Source organism: Lissotriton helveticus, chromosome 7, assembly GCF_964261635.1.
Source record: "Lissotriton helveticus chromosome 7, aLisHel1.1, whole genome shotgun sequence".
Lineage (NCBI taxonomy): Eukaryota > Metazoa > Chordata > Amphibia > Caudata > Salamandridae > Lissotriton > Lissotriton helveticus.
Genome location: NC_136068.1, coordinates 1,062,464,090 through 1,062,489,815, shown reverse-complemented (window position 1 = coordinate 1,062,489,815; position 25,726 = coordinate 1,062,464,090). Strand labels below are relative to the sequence as shown.

The window sequence follows — 25,726 nt, the reverse complement described above, 5'->3', positions numbered from 1 at the left end:
GGAGGTCCGGCCCAAAGACGGACGGGACATTTCTTCTTTCTTGAATAATTGCTGCAACAACCCTGGGGGGGGGGGATGTCTTGCACATGCCTCCGACCCCCCCCCCCCCCCCCCCCCTCTCGTCCTCATCGCCTGGTCCGGCCATAACAAATCTCAAGCGAGACGCCGTGGGGTGCACTGGGAGGGAGAGACGGTGCGAACAGGCCTCTCCCGCCTCCCCAGGTGGAGGCTTCCCAGCTGCACCCTCAGCGCTCCAGGCGCCCGGAAAAGGGTTCTTCCACTGTGGCGATGCTGCAACGTCTCGCCCGGCAGGGTGGAGCCCGTCTGCCCATTTGACCCCGCGATCGCCAGTAGCTACCGAACTCTCAAAATGGCGGTCGACCTGGCAAGAGCGGGCCCAGCATAAAGAAATGGCCCGGTCACTGGTTGACTCCACCACCGTAGTCCTCCACGACCTTGAAGATTCTAGAGGAGCCGCGGGAGTCCCCGACCCCCGCAGACACCCCCGATGGGGAATGACTGCCATGATCGCCCGTGGAGTGACGAAACTGTAGCCGCGGGACGTCGGCGCTCCCATGCTGGCGCCAGCCTCAGTTTGAATGACTAGAATCCTGCAGACCTCAGTTCCGGTGAAAGCACAGTGTGACCCGGTAGGAAAAACTGTTGCACCCCCTCCCCTTTTTGACTGATGGTTCAAACCACCGATCCTTTCCTTTGCCCATTTAACGGAACTTTGGACTGCCCCCCCCCCCCATCCCCCCCCCCCGCGGCGCCCCACGCCGTTATTTGCTGGGCGGCAACTTACTAGACATCACCTTTGTGACATCCAGATTTCAGCGCGTTCTGCTGCCTTGGAACTATTCGCACAACAGACCGCTACTGACAACCCACCCCCCGGGACGCCCCACGCCGGATACCCAAATCAGTGCGGCACCCAGGCAACATCTTCTGAATTTTCATAATTTGAAAGAACTAGTAACATGTCCTCATCAGGAATTTCCTCTTCAATCATCTCATCAGGAATTTCCTCATGAAAAGTCTGCAATGATGATTCTTGTAACTCTATGGTCTCCAAACGATCAAAAAAATCATTCAAGTCATCTCCTCCTTGTGAGAATATTTCATTATTGGTGCTGTCAATTTCAATAAATGTAGTGGATAATTCAAAAGAAATTGCCACGGTCTCTTCGTTGTTTAAATGTTTTTACTGTTTTTGTTTTGTTGTATATATTTATAAGTTATTAAAGTTTTATATTCCTACTACTTTGTTGGAGTGCTATATATTTTTAATGTGACACATAATTGTAAAAACTTTGATGTACAAAGAGTCATCCCTGGAATCTTCCGCTTCAGGCTCGGTCCCCTCCCCAATCACAATACAGGATGGTTTTCAGATAGTATGAACACGTGTGGTGTGACGGATCTCATCGGGTGTGGGCCTTGATCTACTATAACTCCTTTGAAGAGGGGTGATTCTTTACAGCTGGGGCCATAAACTACATCTGCAGGGCTAGCTGATAGCCTAGGACCGGCCTGGACAATCGGACACAGAGGAAGAGGAGTGTCAGAGGGTGCGGTAGTGAATAGGGCGAAAGGGAGGTGTCGGGCGGGCACAGAGTGTGATTCTCAGGGAAGAGCAGCGCAGATGGGGGAAGGTTTATTGCCCATGCATAAGACAGAGAGCGGGGGTGAGCAGTGCCTGGGGAAGATGCTTGCGAGGGTGGGGAGCCATGCTACGAATCGACAGCGTGCAGAGAGTGGGTCTGGTCAAGGCATCTAAAATGGCTGCCGTGCACAACAAAAGTGTGGCATTTCAAAAAAGGCAAGATGGCGCAGACAATGTTTTTCAACACTTCCTCATTTCCTTCGAATCGAACGTTAACAGACGTTGGTGCATATTGCCAAAGTTAAGCGATATTTATCGCTAACGATGCTTAGCAACAAATTTTTTACCGCTAAGCATCGTCAGAAATTATCGAAGATAAACCTTGCTATTATCAAGGTTTATCGCAAATGCGATAAAAAACGGCCGCAATGCATGAATATCGCTAAAAAGTCAGCGATATTCATGCATTACCGAGCTAATGCTCTTAGCCATGTTATCCACCTCCCATTGGATAACATGGCTAAGAACTGCTCAGGGCAGGTGTTAGTTTTTGGAGATATTCGCGCTTAGCGCGAATATCTCCAAAAGTTGGTAATAGGAGATAGATATCTTGCATGTTGTAATGCAAGTTATTGTGGTATATGGAACTCATACTATAATCTCTCGGGAAAGCAGAAACTGATCCTTTTGGGACCGCCTGAGAAGGCCTAGGGGGTGAGGGGTACTCTACTTTGCCCCCTTTTCACGTTCCGAACTATTTTATTTTACTCTCTTCTGTAATTACACAAAATGGCAGCGATAAGATGCATCAGAGACAGACAGTGAGAGAAAGGAGGCCGGAGATGAAGAAGAGATGTCAAATACACATTGGAGATAATATAGTGGGAGAAGGGAAGTAAATATGAGTAAACTTACCATGTAACATAAAAATGTTCCACTCTATACTATAAGTCTCATTTTATACTACAATCACTTCGCTACAACCTCATAAATTAAAAATAAAAATGAATAATGTCTCAAACAATTTTTGTATTTCTAAATATAAATTTATTCTTCTGAATTTTCAAAATTTTAAAGAACTAGTAACATGTCCTCATCAGGAATTTCCTCTTCAATCATCTCATCTGGAATCTCCTCATGAAAAGTCTGCAATGATGATTCTTGTAACTCTATGGTCTCCAAACATTCGATAAATTCGCCATCAAGAGATTGATCCAAAAAATCATTCAAGTCATCTCCTCCTTGTGAGAATACTTCATTATTGGTGCTGTCAATTTCAATAAATGTAGTGGATAATTCAAAAGAAATTGCCACGGTCTCTTCATTGTGAGCCATTTTATTTTGAAATTGCTTGCTGTAAATTGCAGAAAAAAAATAATCACTTTCATTTATCGTTTTTAGTATTTAGTATAACAGAAGGACTGTAAATAAATAACAGAAAACATTTTTCAAATTATCTTAAAGTGTACAACATAGTTCCCCTTACAAATTAACAACTCACCTTTTTAAAAGTAGGAGAAGTGTTAGTACTGTGTAAACCAAACACCAGAAATTGAGCACCAAAAATTCCTCACAAATGTACCTGACAGTAGTATCACAAAATGGCTGTGGTTTCCTCTCATTTTAGATATATACATAACCAATTAACTTTCATCACACACAAATACAAAACCAAAGTAACATTTTAATTGGTTCTAAATTTCAACACTTTCAAATGTGTTTTCCCCATGCAATTTTCCATAGGACATTTAGATACGTCTACAGCCTGAATGGCTGAACGGAATTACACCAAACTTGGCAAAATGGTACATCAAACCTAAGAGGTCAGGGAGGATCTACTATGCCCCCTTATGGTCATTTGCCCCTTCGCTTTGGCCTCCTCTTGTCTCTCGATCCTACCGAGAGACAAGATGGCGGCCGCTACGGACTGTTTGGAATGTTTACAGACGCCGGAGAACCAATCACCTTCGCAAAGCTCCGTAACGCGAAAAGTACGCGAAGCGGAGCGCTGTTATATATCTTTTTTTGAACGTTAATTTCTCAAAATCCACTGGAGCACATATATTGAAACCTAGCAAAGGCACATCGGGCTACCAGTCCCTAATATTTTGCCAAGTTTCGTGCAAATCCATTCAGCCGTTCGATTATTAATATTATTTATTTTTTTTGCCCCGCGGGGCCCTTTTAAAACCTCCACATCAAACCTAGGGGGTCAGCGAGGATCTACTATGCCCCCTTATGGTCATTTGCCCCTTCGCTTTGGCCTCCTCTTGTCTCTCGATCCTACCGAGAGACAAGATGGCGGCCGCTACGGACTGTTTGGAATGTTTACAGACGCCGGAGAACCAATCAGCTTCGCTTCACAAAGCTCCGTAACGCGAAAAGTACGCGAACTGGAGCGCTGCCCGGTCCGCTGTTACAGATATATATCTTTTTTTGAACGTTAATTTCTCAAAATCCACTGGAGCACATATATTGAGACCTAGCAAAGGCACATCGGGCTACCAGTCCCTACAATTTTGCCAAGTTTCGTGCAAATCCATTCAGCCGTTCGGGCTAAAAGTGAGGCCAACCGCCCTATGGAAAACTCAATGTTAAAAACACGTTTTGGGACCCCCCTTTTTTCTCGGCCCCCCCTTGACGAAACCCCCCCAAATTTTCAGGGGCTGCTCAGAAACAAAATGTTCCATTTTCCTGGAAATTTCAGCCAATTCCATCCACAAACGCCAAAGTTATTAGACATAGAATTTTCAAAAATCCCATAGAGAAAAAATCCTAACTATATATACCTACTGGCGACTGCCAGTAGGTAATATATATACACACACACACACACACACACACACACACACACATAGAGCTACATATATGGTTTCCAGATATATGTTTCCGGGGTACTGCACATGGGCGGGAATATTTGTGTGCTTATGACTTTGGTGAGGATACACCTGGAAGAGAACGAGGGTTACAGGTAAGTAACTTATCCTTATTACTTTAGTAAGTCAGGTTGCTAGGACCTTGGACAGTGCCTTTTCTTCAGCGTTTAATAGTGAGATTGGCCTGTATGACGAACAGTCCTCCGGTGGTTCGCCCTATTTCGGGATCACTACTATCACGGTTTTTCGGTAGACCACCTTGTTCTAGCAATTCTGAACATATCTAACATGTGGGGGGATATCTGTGTCGCTATTCCCTTATAGAGTTCAATCAGTATACCGTTAGGACCAGCCGCCTTGCCCAATTGCAGAGCCCTGATCGCACTGCATATTTCTTCTGTAGTGACATCCTTGTCTAGGTCCTCTCAGTCCTCTTGTGACAGTACGGGGAGGTTTGCTTCTCATGGGAACTCTATACAGTCCGTTTTAGTTATTGTTGAGGAGGATTTCTATATCTGCTCATAGTATGTTGCAAAAGCTGCGCCCATATTCTCACCCGTCTCACAGGTTTCACCGTATTGGGCATTAATCTTTGGTACCCAGTTTCTCACCTTATCCCTGTTCTCTAGCCACACCATTAACTTTGTAACTTTATCACCTATTTCATATAGTCTCTTCTGGGACACTCTGGCATAGTCCCTTGCCGTCCCTTCTGCAATATCTTGCATCTCCTTCTGCTTAAGACGGATGAACTGGTTAGTCTGTATGTTTAATTCTCCAGATTCTCCAGCTGTTGCCTCTAGCCGAGTAAGTTCCAGTTGGAGCGCATCATATTGAAGCTGCCGCTCTTTCTTCTGTCCCCTGCTAGGGCCTGCACGTGCCCCCTTATTACCATTTTGTAGGCTTTCCATAGTACACAGTGTGAGTCTACAATTCCCAGATTGTCTTGAAAATAATGCTCAGTCCATTCTCGAATTTTATCCTTCACATTTTTGTCTTTAAGCAGCCATGGGTATATGCGGACGGCAGAGCATTTAACATTTGTTCTAGTGGATCCGAACATTCGCACTTCCACTGGTGAGTGATTCGATATACCTCTCGCTCTATGTCCCCTGGAACCTGCCTTCCATGACAGAGTGTGTTTATGTAGTCGAGCCGGGAGTATCGCCCTTGCAGTGCCGAGAAGGTGTATTTTGTAGCTAAGGGATTTTGTTCACACCAGAGATCCACTAATCCTAGGGCTTCTACAAATGTCTTCAGGGCATCAATTCCCACCTCTCTCCCTGCACTTGATAGTCTATCTCTGGAGGGGTCCATTACTGCATTAACGTCTGTCCAGTATCAACACTCCCTATGGGAGTTCTGGGAGTAATGTACTTAGTTCCGGCAATGTGTTTGAGTGCATTGTGGGTGGTATGTATACTGCGCACAGTTTGAGGACCTGACCCTCCCATAACCCAGTGATGGGCACTTACCTGCCTAGGCGATCTTGCTATATCCTATGGGGTGTAAATGGCAATGTTCTGTTTAATATTCCCAACCCCTGAGACCTAGTGGTGAATCCGGCCATCACTGCTAGTTTGTATCCAAATCTATCTAAAGCTTTACATGTATTGCCCATCAAGTGTTTCTTGCAACAGGACTAAGTCCGGGGTATGTAGTCCAATATATTGCATCCCCATAAGCGCGGGGAATGTCCCCAGGGCACTAGTCAGTGGTCCTCTACCGAGGCTCCAACTATTCAATAAATGCAATAATCCAAATCAAATTCCAATATAATCTCAGGTAAGGATGGTAACGTGCACATGAAACCATGGGTGGTGAAACTGTGCAATTAAACATGCATTGGTTATAGAAGAAGTGTTTCTTATTCGTGAAATCTATCACAGTACGCGCATTCAGCTTTACGAGTAAATTGTTGCTTTTTTCATCTTTTGAGCATGTTTCATTTTTCAACTTTTAAGCATCATTCGTTCTCCTCTACAGGGGGTCTGCGTTCACAGTATTCACGTACTTGGAGTTATTTATTATTCACAACGTGCACTGTAGATTGAGTATTTTACCACTTCACGTCCGAAACTGTTCTCAACGTTGGTTTTTCGGATCACCAACAGTTTAAAGCATGGCTTCATTCCACCTAGATTTCACGAATAAGAAACACTTCTTCTTTAACCAACGCATGTTTCACCACCCAGGGTTTCAGGTGCACGTTACCATCATTGCCCCGCGGTCCTTGTATATTGACACACGCCCATCTACTTTTTCAGATTATCCCCGGTTCAAGGCCTTGTTGGCCGTAATGCATTGGGATATGTAAAGTTTGCGATTTGTGAATCCTCATTAATGCATTTTGGGAAATGAAGTTCAGTCTTTCCAATGAAGCTATTGTGTTGTGAATGAACAATACAACCTGAGATTATATTGGAATTTGATTTGGATTATTGTCTTTATTGAATAGTTGGAGCCTCACTAGATGACTGTTGACCAGTGCCCTAGGGACATTCCCCACGCTTAAGTTTGTTTACTGATACACTCTAGTTCAGAGAGTAATACCTACGGAGCACGGCATATTGGATAATTCTTTAGAGAACTATAGTGGTGCACGTACGACATTGATTGGGTCAAATATATTGCTTCTCCATTGTGCATTTGATGTTATTCCCTAAACCGTTAACATTCCAAGTCATGGAGGAGGAGCCAAGATGGCGATCGGGATGGCTGCATAAACGCTCGGCTCCGTGAGCCCTCCCGCCCCGCACATATATCCTGGCGATTAACCTGAGCAGTATTTGTTACTCTGAGTAGGGGAAGGAAAGCATTCACTTACCGTCTGCTTCTGTGGCTCCACCGTGCAGTTGACCCGAAGAAATGTCCCCGATTGTTTGGCGGGCTTCGAGGTGCTGAGACCGGGATCTCGAGTGAGGAGAGTGTCCGGCCGTGACTGCAATGTCTGCGGCCTCTGGTTGCGATGGGAAGCCGCTCGGAGAGAACCTGAGATCTGCGAGCCGAAAGAGATGATACCAACCCACTCCCAATAGCGGGTTGCCCTGCGAGAGGTGCGATACAGCTGGGCCGGAGAGAGTCCACGATGCCCGGTTCCCCTTCGGTGTGATACCCGGTCATGTTAACAGCCCCCCCCCGGGAGCCGGTGGGTGACTCCCGGAGAGCGGCAGGGAGCTTGTTTAGCCTTTTGGTGACTCTCCTTTCTGTTGCCTGCCCCGACTATTGAGATCCCGCTGTGGATCCTGTTGATTCCGGGGGTTAGTCCTGATCCCGAGGTGAGGTGGAGGAGAAAGAGACCGTAACGGCTGACATGGCGGATGATACCCTCCTGCGCACCCGTCATCCGGGCAGAGAAACCGGTGCACGAGATTATCCCGGGGTTTGGCAACGCGAGAAAGGACCCACGCCCAGAAATATACTGGCTGCATTAACAACCCTGCAGACTACCCTGATCCGGGAGGCCCGAGATTTGGGAAAGAAGGTGGCCGCCATTGTTGACCCGCCATTTTGTAACGGCATGGATCGCTTTCGAAGAGGCGCCGAGGTGTCTGCCTCTGAATCATTGACGTGTTCCCCGGATGAGTCTACGTTCTTGGAGCTGCAGATAGATTTGGCTCATGAGCTTGCTGTAGATACCCCTGTTGCTCGTGTGATTGTCTCATCGGGGCCTCTCTCTGATCGGCGAGTGAGGGAACAGCATCGATCCATGGTTTGGGCGGCCCAGGCGGGGTTTCGGCGCTTCCCTCATCGTGTGATTCCTTTTCCATGTTTGGCGGGACTGTGTTCTGACTCGAGACTGTTGGCGGTGTTGATATTGTCGCATTCAGACTTCCGCCATGCGTAGTCTGCGAGATTTCGGTGGTTGGGCTCCTATGGAGCGGCGACACTACCTGATCCTCCCGGTGCGATCAGACCCTTTGTGCTACTTTGTATCCCTTCTGGGGGATTGTTCAACGTTGGTACTATTGACAGAAGTGGCCAGGGGTGAATTCGATTGGGACATGGAGGGACTCATAGATGGTTGATGGTGATTTGAGGGGCGCTTAGCGGGGATGTAATTGATTGCGTTACATGTGATTGCTGTTACTTGTACTTCTCCTACCGTTGCTGTTTAGACCATTTTTGCACGCGGAGGTGGGAGGGGCCGGATAACCAGATTGAGGGCCCTTCTCCTGTATTTTTTTTCTTTCTTTTTCTCTTTTTCTTTTCTGTATTTCGGGTCTCTTATTTAGGGCGACAGGCACGCTGCTGGGGGGGGGGGGGTAGGCCGTAGCCTTCTGCAGGGGTGCAGGGTTGTGGGTTGGGGGATGGGCTTGTTATTTTGTTCTCTCTTTGTTTCTATGGCCCTTTGCCCTTTTCCTTTTTCGATGTTGTCGTCTTCAATGTCTCCCATAGTGTGGGTCGTCTCGAGGGGTGGGACTAGTTCGCCATGATTGCAATGTGTTTCTTGCATCTATCCTGACTCTTATGCCCCCTCCCCCGTCACTCCCAATATATGTACATCACTGGCGTGAAACTTTTTGCTGTTACTTAGCTGTAATAGGGGCGTGTGTGACTGTGCGACATTGATTTTTACTTTATTTTTCGTTTTTGCAAAATGAACCATCTCAGATCCTTATTATTGCATGGTAATTTGAATATATGTCATATCCTGGATGTTATTCAGCCTCCGAATTCCGGACCGCTGTATATTTTTGCAATACATTCCTCTTTGTCCGATTTAAATAGCGGCCGGCCAGACTGGTTGTAGGCCCATATTTGTATTTCCGTGCCACAACAATAAAGGTTCTTTAAAAAAAAATTTTAAAAAAAACATTCCAAGTCATGACGACTAGATACCTTCCTATGGGGCTGGGCCTAGTGAGTGGCATCCGAGGGTGTTTCTCAGAGATCTGGGAGTACACCAGTTTAGTTTAGCAGGGATCTAATTTGAGCTGCTGCTTTTGTTGCAATGATGGTGCACTGAGGAGTGTTACCTTTACTGCCCCGCCCCCCTTTCCACATGCCATCTTTCACTGTGCTTCAAGTCTATACATCTGTTGTATTGAGAAATAAACATGCAAACTTCTAACCCCAGATTTTGTAACTCACCCATCCCTGCTACCCTTCATGGTAGGCACAGAACCTCCCCATCTTCCCATTTGCAGAGTGCCTATCACCCCATAACTTAACTCTCGAACATCAGACAGGCTTGAGCCATAAATTGGTCTGCTTGTATGCCAACCCCAATCCCCCTATTAGGACTATTGAGCTCATTCTTCAACTTGCAGAGACATAACCCCTTAGCGTTACATGAAATCTTATGCATTTGCAGTAACAGAAAGGACAAATTATGTTCTTTTCTGTATAGCCATAGTAAGTCTGAGGTTCTGTTCCCATCTTCAAGAATCTGAAAGTCATCTTGTGGCTTGTCCTTGCTGAACAATGATCCTTCTACTAACGTCAGTCATCTGGGTTCGTCAGAGAGTCGCCGTGTCTAGGGTACTGCCGATTAGTGTCCACTGGCACATTTGTCGCATAGTTCTTCTCCCGTTGTTGCCTCTGTGTGCGTCATTGCTTTCCCACTGTTTTCCATCCATCAATCCAATCCCATGCTTCTTCTTCTGCTGTATAGAATCTTCACACTTTACCTTCCGTTGTTACTCGGAGTGTTGTGATGGAAAGAGCATAGAGTACTTTAACTCTCTTGCTCTCAAGGCTTTTTTGACTTCAAAGAAGGTCTGTCGTACTTGCTGCACCTTTATGGTGAAGTCCGGGAAGCAGGTGATAACTGCGTTGTCTATTTTCAGTGGTGGTGAGCTGCGGGCGTCTTGCAAGATCACATCTCTGTCCCAGTAGTTCAAGATCTGTGCAATGATGGGCCGCGCGGGGCCCCAGGTCTTGGTCGGTTGCCCTGGACTGTGTGGGGCCTCTTCACTGAGAAGCATTTTGACAGCCCCCGTAGTTGGAGTGACTTTAATATGAGATTTTCTACATATAGGTCCATGGCCGGCCCCTCTGCCCTTTCTGCGACTCCGATAATGCGGATATTGATGCTGCGAGAGAGGCTCTCTCGATCTTCCAGTTTCGCCTCCAGTACTCCGGTTGTGGCAGTAAGGTCTTGCACTTTTTTCTGAAGTGTCTTTGTGTCGGCTACTAGCGAATTTCTAACTTCCTTCACCTCTTTCACTCATGTGCCCACATTTCTCAGATCCGTCCTAATCAACAAGACTTCTGTAGTCACTGTATCCATCTTCTCAGTGAGATCTGATCCTACTCCTTGAAATGCCAACATTATGTCTTGTAAAGTGAGTTTTGCTGCTGCTGCAGGTGGTGACGAGGTAGGGTCTTGTTCCACCTCTGCTTCATGTCTGTCCACCTTCTTCTTGGACAATGCATATCTCTGCAGTTTGCTTGGTGGACACTTTGGGCCCTTTTCCGCCTGTCATGGCTCGTGATCTTGGCTCCACCAGTTTTGTCTCCCACAGTCTGGGTGCTCTCTTCCTGTGGATAGGAGGGAGGAGTCTCTTGGGAGGTCCCCAACAGTACTCACCGCCTCCTGCCCAGGCACGCACCACGTTCCCGGCGGCCTGTCTGAATTCCTACCGGTGGCCCCCGATCCCCCCACCTCTGCTCTGATTATGCAGGATACTGCACTGTTTCTGCTCCAGGTCTCACCCAGCCCGGTGCACCACCCAGCCTCAAGCTCAGTGCATCTCAGGGACCACAAAATCTAGCCAGGGTGATTTGTTTCCTGGAACCCTGAGGGGACTTTTCTTTGCACCAACTGTCGTATATTTTCCTCCCCGTGAGAATAGAAGCAGGTCATTTTTTTGTGTGAGCGCAATTCTCTATGCCTTATCTCCTGTCAAGAGTTTGTGCAGCCCACTTGCTTCTTCTCTAAACGTGCTTCACTACGCAGTTATTTGCTCGTCTCTGTCCACTACAGTGGTGCCAAATCTATCCGGCCCGCTTTGCCTCGATAAGGCCCGGTAGCTGGCCTTAGCGAGTGGCCTGCTCTTCTCCTCCCAGCCCCTGCGGTGTGGATGTCTCTTGTGTCCATTCTGCTGAGGCCTGTCTATCGGCCTGAAGTCTAATCAGTGCAGTCGAGTCCCGACAGTCTACCCTCCAGTGGCACCCACATCAAGCCGGTCGCTACCTTGGCTTGAATGGCCTCTGTGCCGTTTCGCTGCTCCAATAATGTCGGCTCCGCCTCCCGATGTCTGATGTGCGTCGCTGGGGCCTGCTACTGGAGTCTGTGTATTTTGGGCCTAAACTCACTGTATGTGCTAATCCGGTATTTCAGGCCAGGTGAAGTCTTTCTTTGGGGTTGCTGATCCGAGGGTGCCAGCGGGCTCTTGCCTATGTGGATTGTAGTCCCATAACTGATGGGGATTCTCGGGATAGGCTTGGCGAAGCCTTCCTATGTTGCTGCCATCTTGCTTCACGGCAAGCCACGCCATCTGCCTTTGCCCATTTTAACACTGTTTGCAGCGATTTAATATTACTAGGGATTCCCAGTTTGACTCCAGCAAATGTTTCAAGTATGTTAATATATGAAAGATACCAACGCTGGAGAACTGGCATTATAGATAAGTGATTTTGTTTATTAACCCATCTTCGTGCACTCGCCCTTTTGGGTGTTCACTTTCGCACAACAAGGCTACCGTGCATGACTCGTTCAAACCTTCTAAGCCTGACCTTATTGCAAATTAGTTGCTGCACCTGCATCATTAATCTTTTTCTACCATACTTTTCTGAAAAATGGTGCTGTGTAATTTCATATCAAATGAGCCAGACCAGAGCCTTCAGATGTGAAAGTTGATGGCCAACTTAACATGTGGCAGCCTGCATTTCCTTCCCTATCCAGAGGTCATAGTGATTATGGATTCATCATATCTAGGGCTTGTGGTGAGAGCGTCAGGTGGGCGAGGTGGGGTTTGTAGGCCTTTGATTTCCAGTGTAGCAGAGGTACCATATCAACCTCCTGGAACTGCAAGCTATGTTGAAGGACTTCTTGCCTTCTATTATGGGAAACTTGTTCACATTCTGACGTACAACACAACGTCTATGGGGCACCGAATAACCAGGTTGGAGTGGGGTCATATGTGCTCTGCTAGGAGGCACTGTACATCTGAAGATGGCTGTATCTTTAAGGGCTTGCCGTAGCTGTCAACTCGTGGGCCTCTTCCAGCGCAACAAGCTCTACAGATTATCATCTGGCAGGCCACCAGAGGTGTCTTCACCCAGAGCTGGTTCAAAGCATATTCGATGTGCTGTGGGACAATGGTCTTCTCTGTGCATTTCCATCTCTATTGCTACCTCCTATAGTTCTGGAGATTGCCAAGAGGCTCCAGGCTTAGTTCATCCTGATAGCTTCGTAATGTCTTTGGAGAGTTTGATACTCTGAAATGTGAGATCTGTGCATCTGATTGTCCACAACCCTTGATAGTAGGTTTGGCAGAACCAGATGAGTTTTGATCTGCCTGTGGGAGGCGAGTGATGTGACTTTAGCAGTGCATCATCAATCCACTTAGTCTTTCTCTTCTGGCTGTTAGGCGATGATTGTGATCAGGTGGATCTGCTTCAGGGTACGCTTTCTGATGTATTTCTTTTTGTTCTGACCTAAGCCTAGCAACATCTTGCAGTGGACACCGTTAAAGTTAAGTGATCTGCTATTTCAGCCTTTTGAAATTTTCCTGAGTAGACCTCTTTAAGTCACTGTTGTGATGAGTTTCTTGAAAGGGCTTTATTGGATTTCCACCTGTGCCCCTCTTTCTCTCTTTCCAGACCATGTAGAGCAGAAGGATCCACCATATTAAGATAGAATTGTCAGTTGTATCCTTTAGTGTCCGATGATAGTGCTACTGTTACTGTCCATCCTGCCAAGAATATATGTTCCAGTTGCTGCATTTAAGCAAGGAGGAGTGCTTTGCAAGCTGAGTTTTGCGGAGTTAATCTTTTCTGGATTCACATGCTGTGCATTATTCCGCCATCTAGTGGTTGGAACTCTCCTCTTGTACAGTAATCCCTCCTCTTCCTGTGACCCCTCGCCCCACGGAAAATTGTGGTGCCACTCTGGTAAGAAGCTGAAAAATGTATTCTCCATCTCATGCAGAGCAGGGGTCCCCTTGTCCATGCATTCTTAATTAATTCTCGGGCTTTCGTTCGACGTAAGTTCGACTTGAGGTTTTTCGGTCAGAGTTGGTGGAAATCTCTGGGAAGTAACCCCCTTCCTTCTGCTATAGCAATGATCTTCTCTCATTTAAAAAACAAAAACATTTTAGAATATTTTCTCGATTTCTTTCCTTTTTCTTCTCTTCTATGATTGGAGAGCTTCAGCTATGCTTCCAGATCCAACGGTAGAAAAAAAGAAATCTGAAAATGGCTACGGTTTTCTAGGAGTGTGTCTGACATCAGGAGAGGCTCGACTAAGCACCAAATTGTGAGGTACGCCAACAAAAGCAACAACAAAAAAAAGAGTTGAGTTCTGTACAAAAGGAAAGTTCCAGACCCAACCACTAGATGGTGGGAAAATGCACAGCATGTGAATCCAGAAAATTCTTTAAGCTGCGAAACTACTCCTACAGTAAGTAACCATTTCATTCTGGCGAAGCACAGCTTACAGTTGACCTCAATACCTTTGCAATATCTGGTAAACCAAGAATACATTTGTTTGAGGTAGTGCACCCGTACATTGTGTGAATTTCCTGTTACAACAGTTGATTCTCAAAATTGAAGTACAAGGTACTGTGGAAATAAGAAATGGATAAAAACATGGAAGGAGATGCCAGGCGGCATGTTTCTAGGGAACTTCACGCATTTTCAGCTCGAGACCTTCAATGGATGAATGATATCAATCTGATGTGCAGCTGGTAGTTTTCTCCTCACTCCTTCCCCGAGTGCACAGTGATGATGGGTACATTTTCTCTGAGCTGGGAAGGTCACCTGCAAGAAATGGAGACAAGAGTACTTTGGTCTCCATTGGAGCATCACCACTGCATACATCTGCTGACGCTATGTGCCATCTGACTGGCCCTAAAGAACATTTTGCGTTATTCAGGATCGGGTCAATCCATGTGCTGATGGAAAACATGACCAACATGTGGTACTCCAACTGGTAGGGCAGAGTGGGGTTTAGTGCTCTGTCTGAAGGTTATGGTGATGCCTGGAACATTAAAAGAATTTCCATAATTGCCCATAATCTGGTGGGATCTCTCAACATCCGAGCAGACTAACTCAGCATGTGTCATCCTGCTGACCACGAGAAGTGTCTGCACCTGACGGTGGGGCAAGGCATATTTGCCTAGTGGGGTGTAGCATTAGCAGATCTATTCACTATCTCTGAGAACTCTGTGCCTAGATTTCTGTGCTCTAGAGTTTCCCACTTGGGGATCTCTGAGGTAGCGTGTCTAGTCTTCAGTGGCACTTTGGCCTTTTGTACTCCGCTTTGCACCTCTGCTTCTGCTGCTATACACACACGTCTGATTCTAGTGTCCCTAGATTGGGCTTTAAAGGTTTGTCCTCCACTTTTGCTTGTCTTTGACAGGATCTACTGTTCATGCAGCAGGGCAGAGTGTTCAGCCCAAACTTCTGTAATCTACAACTGCATGTGTGGAGATTGAGCTGTTACAACTGGCTGTTTCACTATCTCCTCGGAGGTGGTGGGTGCAATTCTGGCTGCCTGCCACCCTTCTACCAAATCTATATTCTTATGTTGTTCGTCCAGATTTGTAGGGTAGTGCTGGGAAAAACGGATTCACCCTCTCTAGATAACATTATCTGACATCCTTTTTGCTCGTTTCATCATTGACCAGGCAATACTTTGTGGTGGGCACTGAAATGGTTACTATGGCACCTGGCTGCCTTTCGTCATCTGCTTATCTGCCTTCCTTATTCAAATCACCCTTTGGTGAATGTTTTTAAAATTACTTTTATGTTTCCTCATGCTCCCTTCATTATGCCACAATTTCAAGCATCTCTTATTGGCTTTTCAAAAGAATATAATAACAATCGAAAAGAATCCAAAGGTCTGTAAATAATAAGAAAGCATAGATAGGAGAAAATAACACTGAATTGTGAGAAATGAGAATAATAAATTGTTCAGATGTAAATATAGCAAAATGTAAGGACTGTACTAGGTTTAAACCTGTCGAGTGTAAAAGAAGTTTTTGCTATGTTATTGCTGGGAAAACTTGCATGCTTATGTTAATAGCAAAAGTTACATTAGATCATTGATCTTAATATTTTTGATATGCTCTCTCTCGAGCCTTCTCATAATTCTACTGTGAGGCTTTTTACCTTGAAAGCGGTTTGTTATTGAAGTCACTTATGCACGTTATGGCAGTGAGCTGTAGGCTTTGTCAGTTCAGCATCCATATACTACCTTCTTTCCTGGCAAGCTGATGTTTTGGATATATATATCCTTTAAATCAAAAGTGGTATTGTCTTTCCATGTGAGACCCACCATCATGCACACACACTTTTGTCTGTCCTATCTTTGAAAGGAGAAGCAGAGGCAATGATTATACCTACAGCTTAGCTTTAGCTTCCACAATGATGGTAATAAGGAGTATTGTGTTGATAAAGTAGTGGGCTTCACTGGTGCAGAGAAATGAACAGCCGCCCAGCAATAGACTGTATAATGATGGACTGTTCTTTGCATCATGCCGTGATATTCCAGGCAATTCGAGACTCAGCTGAGGGCCTCAGAGCCTATTACACTTGGTAAAAGCTACATATCTGATATAGACATGTAGGAGGCAGATTCCTTACCTTTGAGTTGTCCCTAGCTGCCAGACTGGATCTGTAAATTTTTCTACAGCAGTACATCTGCTCTTTGATAAAGGGCATCGAGCGACTCAGTTACTACGACGTCCACCAAAAGTAACTTTGTCAGACCCCATTTAGGCCCTCTGCTGTTACGCTGACTTCAGTTTCTAACTTTTCCGCACTTCTAAGTGGATCCGGAAAGCTGTACCTCTGGCCATTTTTAGCCTTCCACGACAAAACGGTGTGCTTTTTCTGGTTGTCTTCAAGGTCCTGTGGACCACAATGTCGCCGTCTCATCCTGTTTGCATGTGGTGTCTAGGCGCGCACACTGACTCCGAATGGTACGGCTTGTCTTCAGCTTTAGTCATCAGTGTTGCAGGAGCGCCACATGGAGCTGTTAGCGGCAATGTCGTGGACGACCCCATGTCTGTCGCGGTCCTCTTCTTCTTCCGAGGACCACTTGAGGGAAAGCTCCCGAAGTCCTCCATCCTCGCCGTCACTGATATGTCACTTAATAGGCGGTCGACGCTGCGGCCTTCCCCAACTTTATCGCATACGTGGTGCCCCAGATCAGAGACATACCGTGTGTCTGTCTTATGCCTTCCGGGTTTACCTGGCTCAGATGAGGGAATACTATCTATCCCTTCATGCTATTTTTGGTTCTCAGCCTCCCTCTGGTGCGCTTCTCGGCCCCAAGGAGGTCGGTGAGGCCTTGACTGACTCCAAACTGGTGGTTTCCTTGTCACTTGTCTCGCAACTGCCTAATAGTACCCGTCAGTCGGGAGTCTTCTTTCTGTCTGCTCACTTAGTTTTCTGTGGTGTGTAAATTCTACCCCACCCTCTCCCTTTAGAAGAGGCCATGTGGCTGGTTCCCAGCTTGCTGTTGTCACCTTCAGCCCATGGCTGCAGTTGTGGTTGTTTATATGTACCTTTCTTGGTCACATTTTATTGCGTTTTATGTATATATGTATATGTATGTAGATATGTATATGTATGTGTATATCTGTGTATATATGTATGTGTATATGGGCCCGATTAACAGAACTAACTTTAGACAAAATCCTAAACTTGCTACCATTTTGGTATTCACAGAAGGCACTTACTCATTTCGGTATTCACAGAAGTTAGGAGTCCTAACTTTAAGACTCCTAAATGCCTTCTGTGAATACCGAAAGTCTTAAAGTTAGGATTTTTCTCAGTTTAGCTGTAGTAATGTGTATGTATATATGTGTGGGTGTATATGTATGTATGTGTATATGTGTGTATGTGTATATGTATGTATATGTGTGTGTGTATGTGTGTATATATGTATGTGTATATGTATGTATATATGTATATACCTATCTATTTATATACGTTTTATACCTTTATTTCATGGGATTCTATGTTGCATAGTCCCAAAGGGCTTCCTTCTCTCTCTCGAAGTGTTTCCTCTACCTCACATGGTGTGTGCCCATGATTGTTATTGCTCGCACTGCTTTCTTTAGCTATTGGTTGGTGCTCTCTGAATTGCCTACTTTTATGGCTAGGTGCTTTGGCTCAGTATTTTGAGCTTGTATCCTTAGCATTCTGCCTAGGTCTTTTGGGCTGATTGACCTTCTGGGGGGCATTGTAATGCTATGGTTATATGGATTATTCTTCCCACTCGCCTTTTTTCTTCTGCCACGGTGCTTTTCCCATGTTTTTGTACAGCTGCTAATATGGTTCCTTATGGGGCTCTCCCTGAGTTTTCTGGTAGGATGTTTTTCTCCTCTCACTCCCTTCTTGGCAAGCTGTCTCGATCTCTCTCCTTTTCATATGCAGACTGGATAGGCTAGTCTGGGATCTTTCTTGGAATAGTCTTGCAGAACCTCCTCCTGGATGGTATTGCTTGGGTATCTCATTCAAAGGTAAGGAATCTGCGGCTAGACTTCTATTAGATGAATATGTTACTTACCTTTGGTAACGCCTTATCTAGTAGAGACTAGATCTAGCTGCAGATTCCTTACCGATCCACCAATCCTCCACACTCTGCGAAATGGCACTCTTTTATACCCAGATCCTTTCTACGCACCCTCATGCTTGCTCTGGTAAAAAAGAAAGAAGAAAAATCAAGTGATGACAAACGCAGCAACCAATAATAAATAATATATGCGTCTTTCAATTAGAGGATTCTTTTGGCACACTGTTTCCTTTGCAGTTTCTGTAATTGGCTCTGCATTTTAACGCGAAAGTAGTCTATGAAGAAACTGACAGCGTGTCGGGAGGGCTTTTATGGACTCTGGCGACATCACATCTAGTGGACGACGTTGTCACGGAGTCTCTCAATGCCCTATACCAACGTGCAGAGGTACTGCTGTAGAAAATGTCAGGATCCAGTCTGGCGTCTGGGGATAATTCAAAGGTAAGGAATCTGTGGCTAGATCTAGTTTCTAGCAGATAAGGCATTACCAAAGGTAAGTAACGTATTACTCTCCCTCAGAGTGTTTGTTTTGGACCTGTGCCATGCGGCATTTGGCTTGTTCAATTATAAGGCCCTGTCCAGCTGCTTAGGGCCAAACCCCCTCCTGCTATAACCATGTGGCTATTAGGGCATCTGCCCATACTTTAACCAAGCGGTACTCTATTGACAGGCCTGTAGGGAGTGGCATTATGACCACTCAGTACTGTAGGATGTCCTAGTGAAAAGTCCACTCCTCACACCCACTTCCTTGAAGGGGCTATTGCCTTGGTATTGATGCTTAGGGGTTTGAATCAGAGGTCAGACATACCCTTAAGAATATTAAGTTATTTACTCACAGGCCACCTCTCTGTTCAGTGGTGCTTTGGGAGTTAAAGTCCCAAGTTAGATTTGTACTCTGCCAGTTAAATTTAAGTAGTTCAGTGACAAGTCACGTGTGAGGGCGCAGAAAGGTATAATGAATACATTGATATCAATATGCAGAGGTGACTTTTATGCAGCTCCTTGTCATATCTGTCGGCCGGAGAGCGTTATGACGGAGGCAGATCCTAATACCTGATAATACGCAGGAACCATTGGAGGAATTTCCAGATCCAGACAGCCACCTGGGAGGTTAAAATGTTGAGGAATCTGCTGTTGGAGTATATCAAAAGTAATCCATTTATTCATTTGGGAAGAGCTTGGTTACTTTTGAACATCTGGTATTGCTGTAAATTGTGTTGATTAGCAAATATGAATTAGAGATGCTTTGAAGTTAACCTGGGTGCACAACCTCCCCTTGCTCTCTAGTGTTAGGATTTTGTGAAAACTAGATCCAAATGTCCTGAATTAGTTTCCATGTTTGGTATTATAGGTCCCCTACTGAGCTCTAAATGTACAGTTTGTGTGTCTGCATTCTGTCCTCCAGATGGTGCTTTTTTTATTTAACTTTCCTTCCTTCCTTTTTTGTTTCCGATTTTTCTTTCCTTTCATACTGTTGACTGCTGACCCTAACTCCCCCTCCACACTTTCTTTTTTCACTGTGTTGTCTATGATCATAACCCCTACCAACCCCTTTTCTTTAGACCACCAAGCTTTTATTTATGTCAATAACTACAGGACAGCCACATGACGAAGGGAGGAAATGACGTTTATTCACCACAGTGTTCATCCGTCATCAACCGTGCCCATCCCATGACAGCCCCAATAGCCACCACCATCTGTCCAGCCAGACCGTCGCCTCCCAGTATCTCCAGGTACGTGGAAACTGACTATATAGGAGATTTTCTAAGGGCTAATGAAAATTGGGTTGGAGCGAATGTCAGATGAACAAGGCAAGATTTGTGTACACTGAATATGTGGGGGACTACTGATGATCATTTAAAAAAAACTAGCATTGGCATAGCCAATAGGACTCGCCTTTGGGACCTTATAAGTGTTTAGCCATGCAACAGTTGATGTTGCACATAGGATATTGTGCTGGATAACTAAACACTTATAAGGTCCCAAATGCGAGACCTATTGGCTATGCCAATGCTTGCTTAATAAAGGCTTTCAGTCAGACCTCTCGATTCATCAGTATATTGTTGTGCCAATCACATTCCTCTTCAGCCCACTACAGCATGCTTCATGGGGCACAGAGCAGCCTACTTCAGCCATTGGCTGAGTTCCTTGTGAGTAAGAGCATTTCTCCCTTTCACACGAGCACATCCACACACAAAGAAGTTCTCTTCAGTGGCAGTATACTACGGTAAGCTGTGATTTTTGGGACCAAAAAAATATTTACCTTTAGCCAACTTTTTCAAAAATGTTGGTGACAGTCCAGCAGCTCCACAACAATGTAAAAAAAAAATAACATAACAATATAGACATGGACAAAGCCAAAAGGCTGGGGCCAATTCCGGAACGATTAGCTTTGCCAAGCTTGTTTAATGCAGTTTTGTGAAGGTTCTTTTCTTATTTTGTATATGCAGCCCACCATAGACTGCAGCATGTTAACTTCCATCGAAGGGTTAGGCAAGGGTTCGAGCACATTGTTAACACCTAAGACAATGTGATGTTGGGGGCAGAAGTGGGCAAAGGAGCTGGCGGGAGGCGGAATCCAAATATTAACTGAATCTAAGGAAAGGACCTAAGAATCTCTGGGCGGCAAATGGAACTGCATACTAAAAATCTTATATATTTATTCATGAGCTTTGTAAAGCGCTGCGTGTACCTTTTAGGTTACTGCACAACGCTAACATCGGCTTTAAAAGAACATAAAAGAAAGTAGGTTGATGGCCTAAGTGTTGGCAGGGTGTCCTGAAGAGCTGCCAGGGAGTAATTAGTCCGTCTAGGCACTACAAACGTGAAGGTAATGGGCTGCAGTCAGATTGGCTTGAATTGTCTTCCCCTGCCCATCAATCATCGAAAAGCGCCAGCCCACCCTGTAGCACAGCACACACGTGCACCCAGCCATGAAGCACGCTTCTCAGGAGATTTACTACCCTGTTTGCATTATATAATATAAGACATTTCTTTTCTGCAGCTCCGTCCGCTTGCGGAGTCTGAAACTCTGGAGAAGTCAAAGGGCAGCGCGCACAAAGCCATAACAACTAAATAAACCGACATACTAATCCGCTTAAACACAACGGCGTCGCCACTGCTTCACTTACAAGGATTTTAAAAAGATTGAGTACACAGTCCTAATGCAACCTGCATACCCAAAGGGGTTTTAATGGGAGATGCATTTACAGAGGAATTAGAAGGAAACAAATAAATAACAAGCCCAGGAGTTGTATGCGTGCCTCAAAAGTCAAAGTGCGGTCGCAATCCACTTAATGACCCATTACAGGAGGAAAGACAGATGGCAGCTGTGCGTGTGCACACTTGCGTACACGCAAGCTTGAGGCCACCAAAATGCCTGTGGTAGCACTTTGAAAACCCGCTTTCTAAATGTCTCGCAGAGCAACGCATGCGCTGGCTCAGGCGAGACTTAAAAACCAGTGTAATAGCATGAAGTCTATTCTTGGTTGCCATCTACTGTTTGGGGCCAAAATTGTGTTTTTCTGCAAATTTAAAATATTTGGTGTTGACCATGATTGTGTCTGTGGGATTAGCCCCCTTGATGTCATCAGTAGTTTCACATGTGTGTCCCATCGCAATTTGTTTTTTATAGATTGTGTATTTTAGCCAATGGTTTCAGTTTTGGGCTGCATTATGGCAACAGTAAATTAAAAAGTTTGAAGCTGCCAGCCCACCTTTCAATTTTGAGTCTGCAAACTTGCTTGTGTTACAAAGGGGGCAGGGAGCTGCCTGCAAGCTGGTGCAGCGAGTCAATGGAAGGTCCGTGGGGCTTCCTTTAAAAAAGTGCACTCCTGGGGTGTGTGGACTGTGTGCAACTTTTATGTGTCTAGGTGAATGAACAAGAGTTCTTACTGAGTGCCCCCTCTTCCCCCAACTCTATAAGCTTACTCTCCTGGTACGACCGTGTCCACTGTGATCAGATGGCGGATCTTGTCCAGCATCTTCCAGAACAGTATAGCAGAAAAGGACAGGAGTTGTTGGCAGATGGCAAAACCATCTCCAACTCGGTCTTCCACTGCACGTTGAATGCTGCTTATACAGCTCCCTGGTGGTTAAATATAAGTATCCTTTAAGGCCACGGCAAGTGTGTTGCTTCAAGACAGAGATCCAGCAAAGCCACCTGAACATCCCTTTTGGAGGTCCGCATCTGTTGGGCTCTCAGATTGATCAGATGCTATGGAAAATTAAAAAGTGTACAGAGACTGACAAAGTCATAGGTACATTGCAGATCCCCACTCATTGTGGCTCTTTTCACCACTCACAATACCACTGTACACATAAGACCTCATCTCCAGTGACCTCTTTCTCTTTTTCTCCAGGCCAGTACATCAAACACACTCACAGGGATACTATATTGGTGTATGCTGGGGTAAAAAAAAGGAACCAACCCTAAAAAGCTGCCCCTCCTAAGCAGTGACCATCTAGTCATTACCCCGATGACACAACACCTGTCAAGGGAAGGTTGCATGGATATCTGTTCTGTTTGGCAGAAATCACTTTCAACTGCTGGGTTCTCAACATTATACAGGACAGGTACAGTATCAAAGTCATTCAACTACCAGCAAAACTCTCCCCAGACCATCTGCCTTCTGCAAGGGAGATACAGGCCCTAATTACCGAGTCTGTTCTGCTACAGCACCACGGAAAGGGGGTGTACTCACTGTTCTTCCTTCCCCAAAAAGAATGGCTCTGTCGGACCCATCCTCAACATCCGACTTCTCAATGGGTAAATTCTGTCGGAGCACTTCCATATGATGACTCTACAGGATGTAATTACTCTGCTGCAAGAAGGCAACTTTATGACCACCCTCGATCTGAAGGTTGCCTACTTCCACATCCCCTTTTCACCCAGTGCACCGAAGATACCATTGGTTCATGTAAGTGGACAACTTTTCCAGTTCAATGGTTTCCCTTTTGGAGTTACTACAGCTCTGAGTCTTTACAGAATGTCTGGCCATGGTAGCAGCTAATCTCGGGGGAAGCGGCATCCATGTGTTCCCTTACCTGGACGACTGGTTGATCAAGAACGCCACTAACTAACTGTGCCTAGCTCATATGAAAACCACAATCCACACCTTGCTAAGTTTAAATTTTACAATCAGCTTGACACTCCCACCTCCAACCCCTTCAACTGTAGCCCTTTTTCAGGGCCATATTGGATGAATGGGTGGGAAGGACTTACCCCAGCCTTGCGAGGGTAGAAGCATTCCAAAATAACGGGGACGTATTTCCATCATTTCTCCATTCAGGGAAAGTGGTCTTTTGCCCAACAGTCCCTTCACATCCATCAACTGGAACTTTGGCTATTCAACTCACACTTCAGGCGTTCTTCCCTCTAATCCTAAACAAGACAGTCTAAGTTCTCACAGACAACACAACTGCCATGTTCTACTTAAAGAAACAAGGGGGCACACATTCTGCTCAGCAGTATCCCGGAGCATTTGACAGTGGCCGATACATTGCAAAGTGCATCATATTCAGCAACACATTCCAAACATATCAATTAACTTGAAGCATCTGTGAAAGACGTTATCGGTTACCTCCTTCATCTCCAGAAGCCAGGCCTCTCCTGCACTTCCATTTGGTTGCAGCTGGCTGCTGTAACTGCCTACCAACAGGACAAAAAACACACTTCGCTCTTCAGAGCACCAATCGTTAATGCTTTCATGGAAGGCCTTAATCACATTATTCCACCCAGGCTGCCTCCTGCTCTGATGAGGAATCTTAACATCAGTCTTTCTAGGCTAATGGGCCCTCCCTGCAAGCCACTTCATTCTTGCCCATTACAGTTTCTGTTGTGGAAAGTAGCTTTCCTTGTAGCTATCATTTCCCATATATGAGTTACTGAGATGTGCGCTCTTACATTGGAAAAAAATTCTTCCAGGTTCATCATGGTAGGGTGGTTCTCAGTACCAATCCTAAATTCCTCCCTAAGGTGGTCTCCAGCTTCCACCTTAATCAGCGGTACAAAAGGAGGTGGCGATAGACGGAGCATCTGAATCAATCAAACACTCACACCCAGTGCCAAGCCAGCTTCCGTCCATCACCACTCCCTTTGTACCGCTTTTGGCCGCCATAAGTGTGGCAGGGTATGCTCAGACGTGAGTCCCTTGCTCACTTTGCCACTGGATTCAATCAAGCCGGGCTGAAGACGGCTGGAATGCCAGAAACCGGTCCTCGGAAGCTTGTTTCCGGTCCAGGGAAGGTATGGCTTGGCAATTCGGGCTGGACTGTTCCCATGAAGCACAGGGTCAGACTGATTTGCATATAGCCATGTCTGAACTGGGGTGGCAGAGTGGGCTAAAGACCGGTGATGGATTAAACCCAGATCTTTTGACTGGGTGTGAGTGTTTGATTGATTCAGATGCTCCGTCCATCACCACCCCCTTTTGTTCCACCTTAATCAGGCAATTGAGTTGCAGGTCTTCTTTCCACATCAAGAGTCTGTAGCGGAAAATGCTTTACATACTCTTGATGTCAAGAGCGTTGATGTACTACACTGACAGAACAAAATGATATTGTGAGTCACAACAGCTATATGTGTCCTACTCTAAGCCACGTAAGGGGCGTGCCATTTCTAAGGCTGGGTTTGCATGTTGGCTTGTCAAGTGTATTCAACCTTGTTACGCCACAGCTGAAAGGTCTCTGCCTGCCCCTCCCAGGCCCTATTTTACTCTGAAGAAACGGCTTGTATGGCTTTGTTAGGTAACATACCACCACCTGACATCTGTAAAGCAGCTTCCTGGTCCACTTCAGGAAAGTGCCCCTTTTTTCATGGTTACGCCCTAACATTTTGGCCGATACGGGATGCCAACTGTGCCCTAGGTCCCTGCTAATCAGGCTCCCTGGGCCTGTGCTCTTTTGCTCAACTGTTCTTTTTTTCTCCACAATTGGCACACCCATAGGCCCACCTGCAAGTCATTGCAAAAGGTACTCCTGGTATCAAGGGCCTGGTGACAAGAGAAGGCCTCTGTGGGCTGCAGCATGTATTATGCCACCCCAGGGACCTCTCACCTTAATAAAACACACCACTGCTATTGCAGGCTGCGTGTTTTGATGCAGACCACATGGCACTGACTCCTGTGCATCATGCTCACCAACACTGCCTGTGGCATGGGTAAGTCACCCCTCTAGCAGGCCTTACAGCCCTAAAGCCAGGGTGCAACATAACACAGATGAGGGCATAGCTGCATGAGCAATATGACCCTACAAGTGTCTGTGCCATTTGCAGACATTGTAGGTGCAGTGAAGCCATTTTTAGTACATGGCCTGGGAGTTTGTCAACACAAACTCCACATCTCCATGCTGGCTTTACTGAAGTCTGATAAGTTTGGTATCAAACTTATCAGCACATTAAACCCACACTGATGCCAGGGTCTGATTAATATAAACTGCATTCAGAGGGCATTTTAAAGATGCCCCCTGAAAACCCATCAGCACTGGTGTGGTTCCTGGCTGGCTACCAGCCATCTGTCACCCCCAGACAGATTTCAAGACCCCTGGGTA

At 45.8% G+C, this 25,726-nt stretch overlaps 1 protein-coding gene across 7 annotated transcripts in view; it reads left to right on the top strand.

Annotated features, from left to right (window-relative positions):
- The window catches only part of USP36 (ubiquitin specific peptidase 36), a 755,622-nt gene that overhangs the window by 452,099 nt on the left and 277,797 nt on the right, over positions 1 to 25,726 (top strand). For all 7 annotated transcript variants that reach the window (XM_078653946.1, XM_078653951.1, XM_078653945.1 and 4 more), the window contains one exon: positions 19,775 to 19,911. In XM_078653946.1, the coding sequence (XP_078510072.1) occupies positions 19,775 to 19,911 (137 nt within the window). The remainder of the gene's footprint in view (positions 1 to 19,774; positions 19,912 to 25,726) is intronic.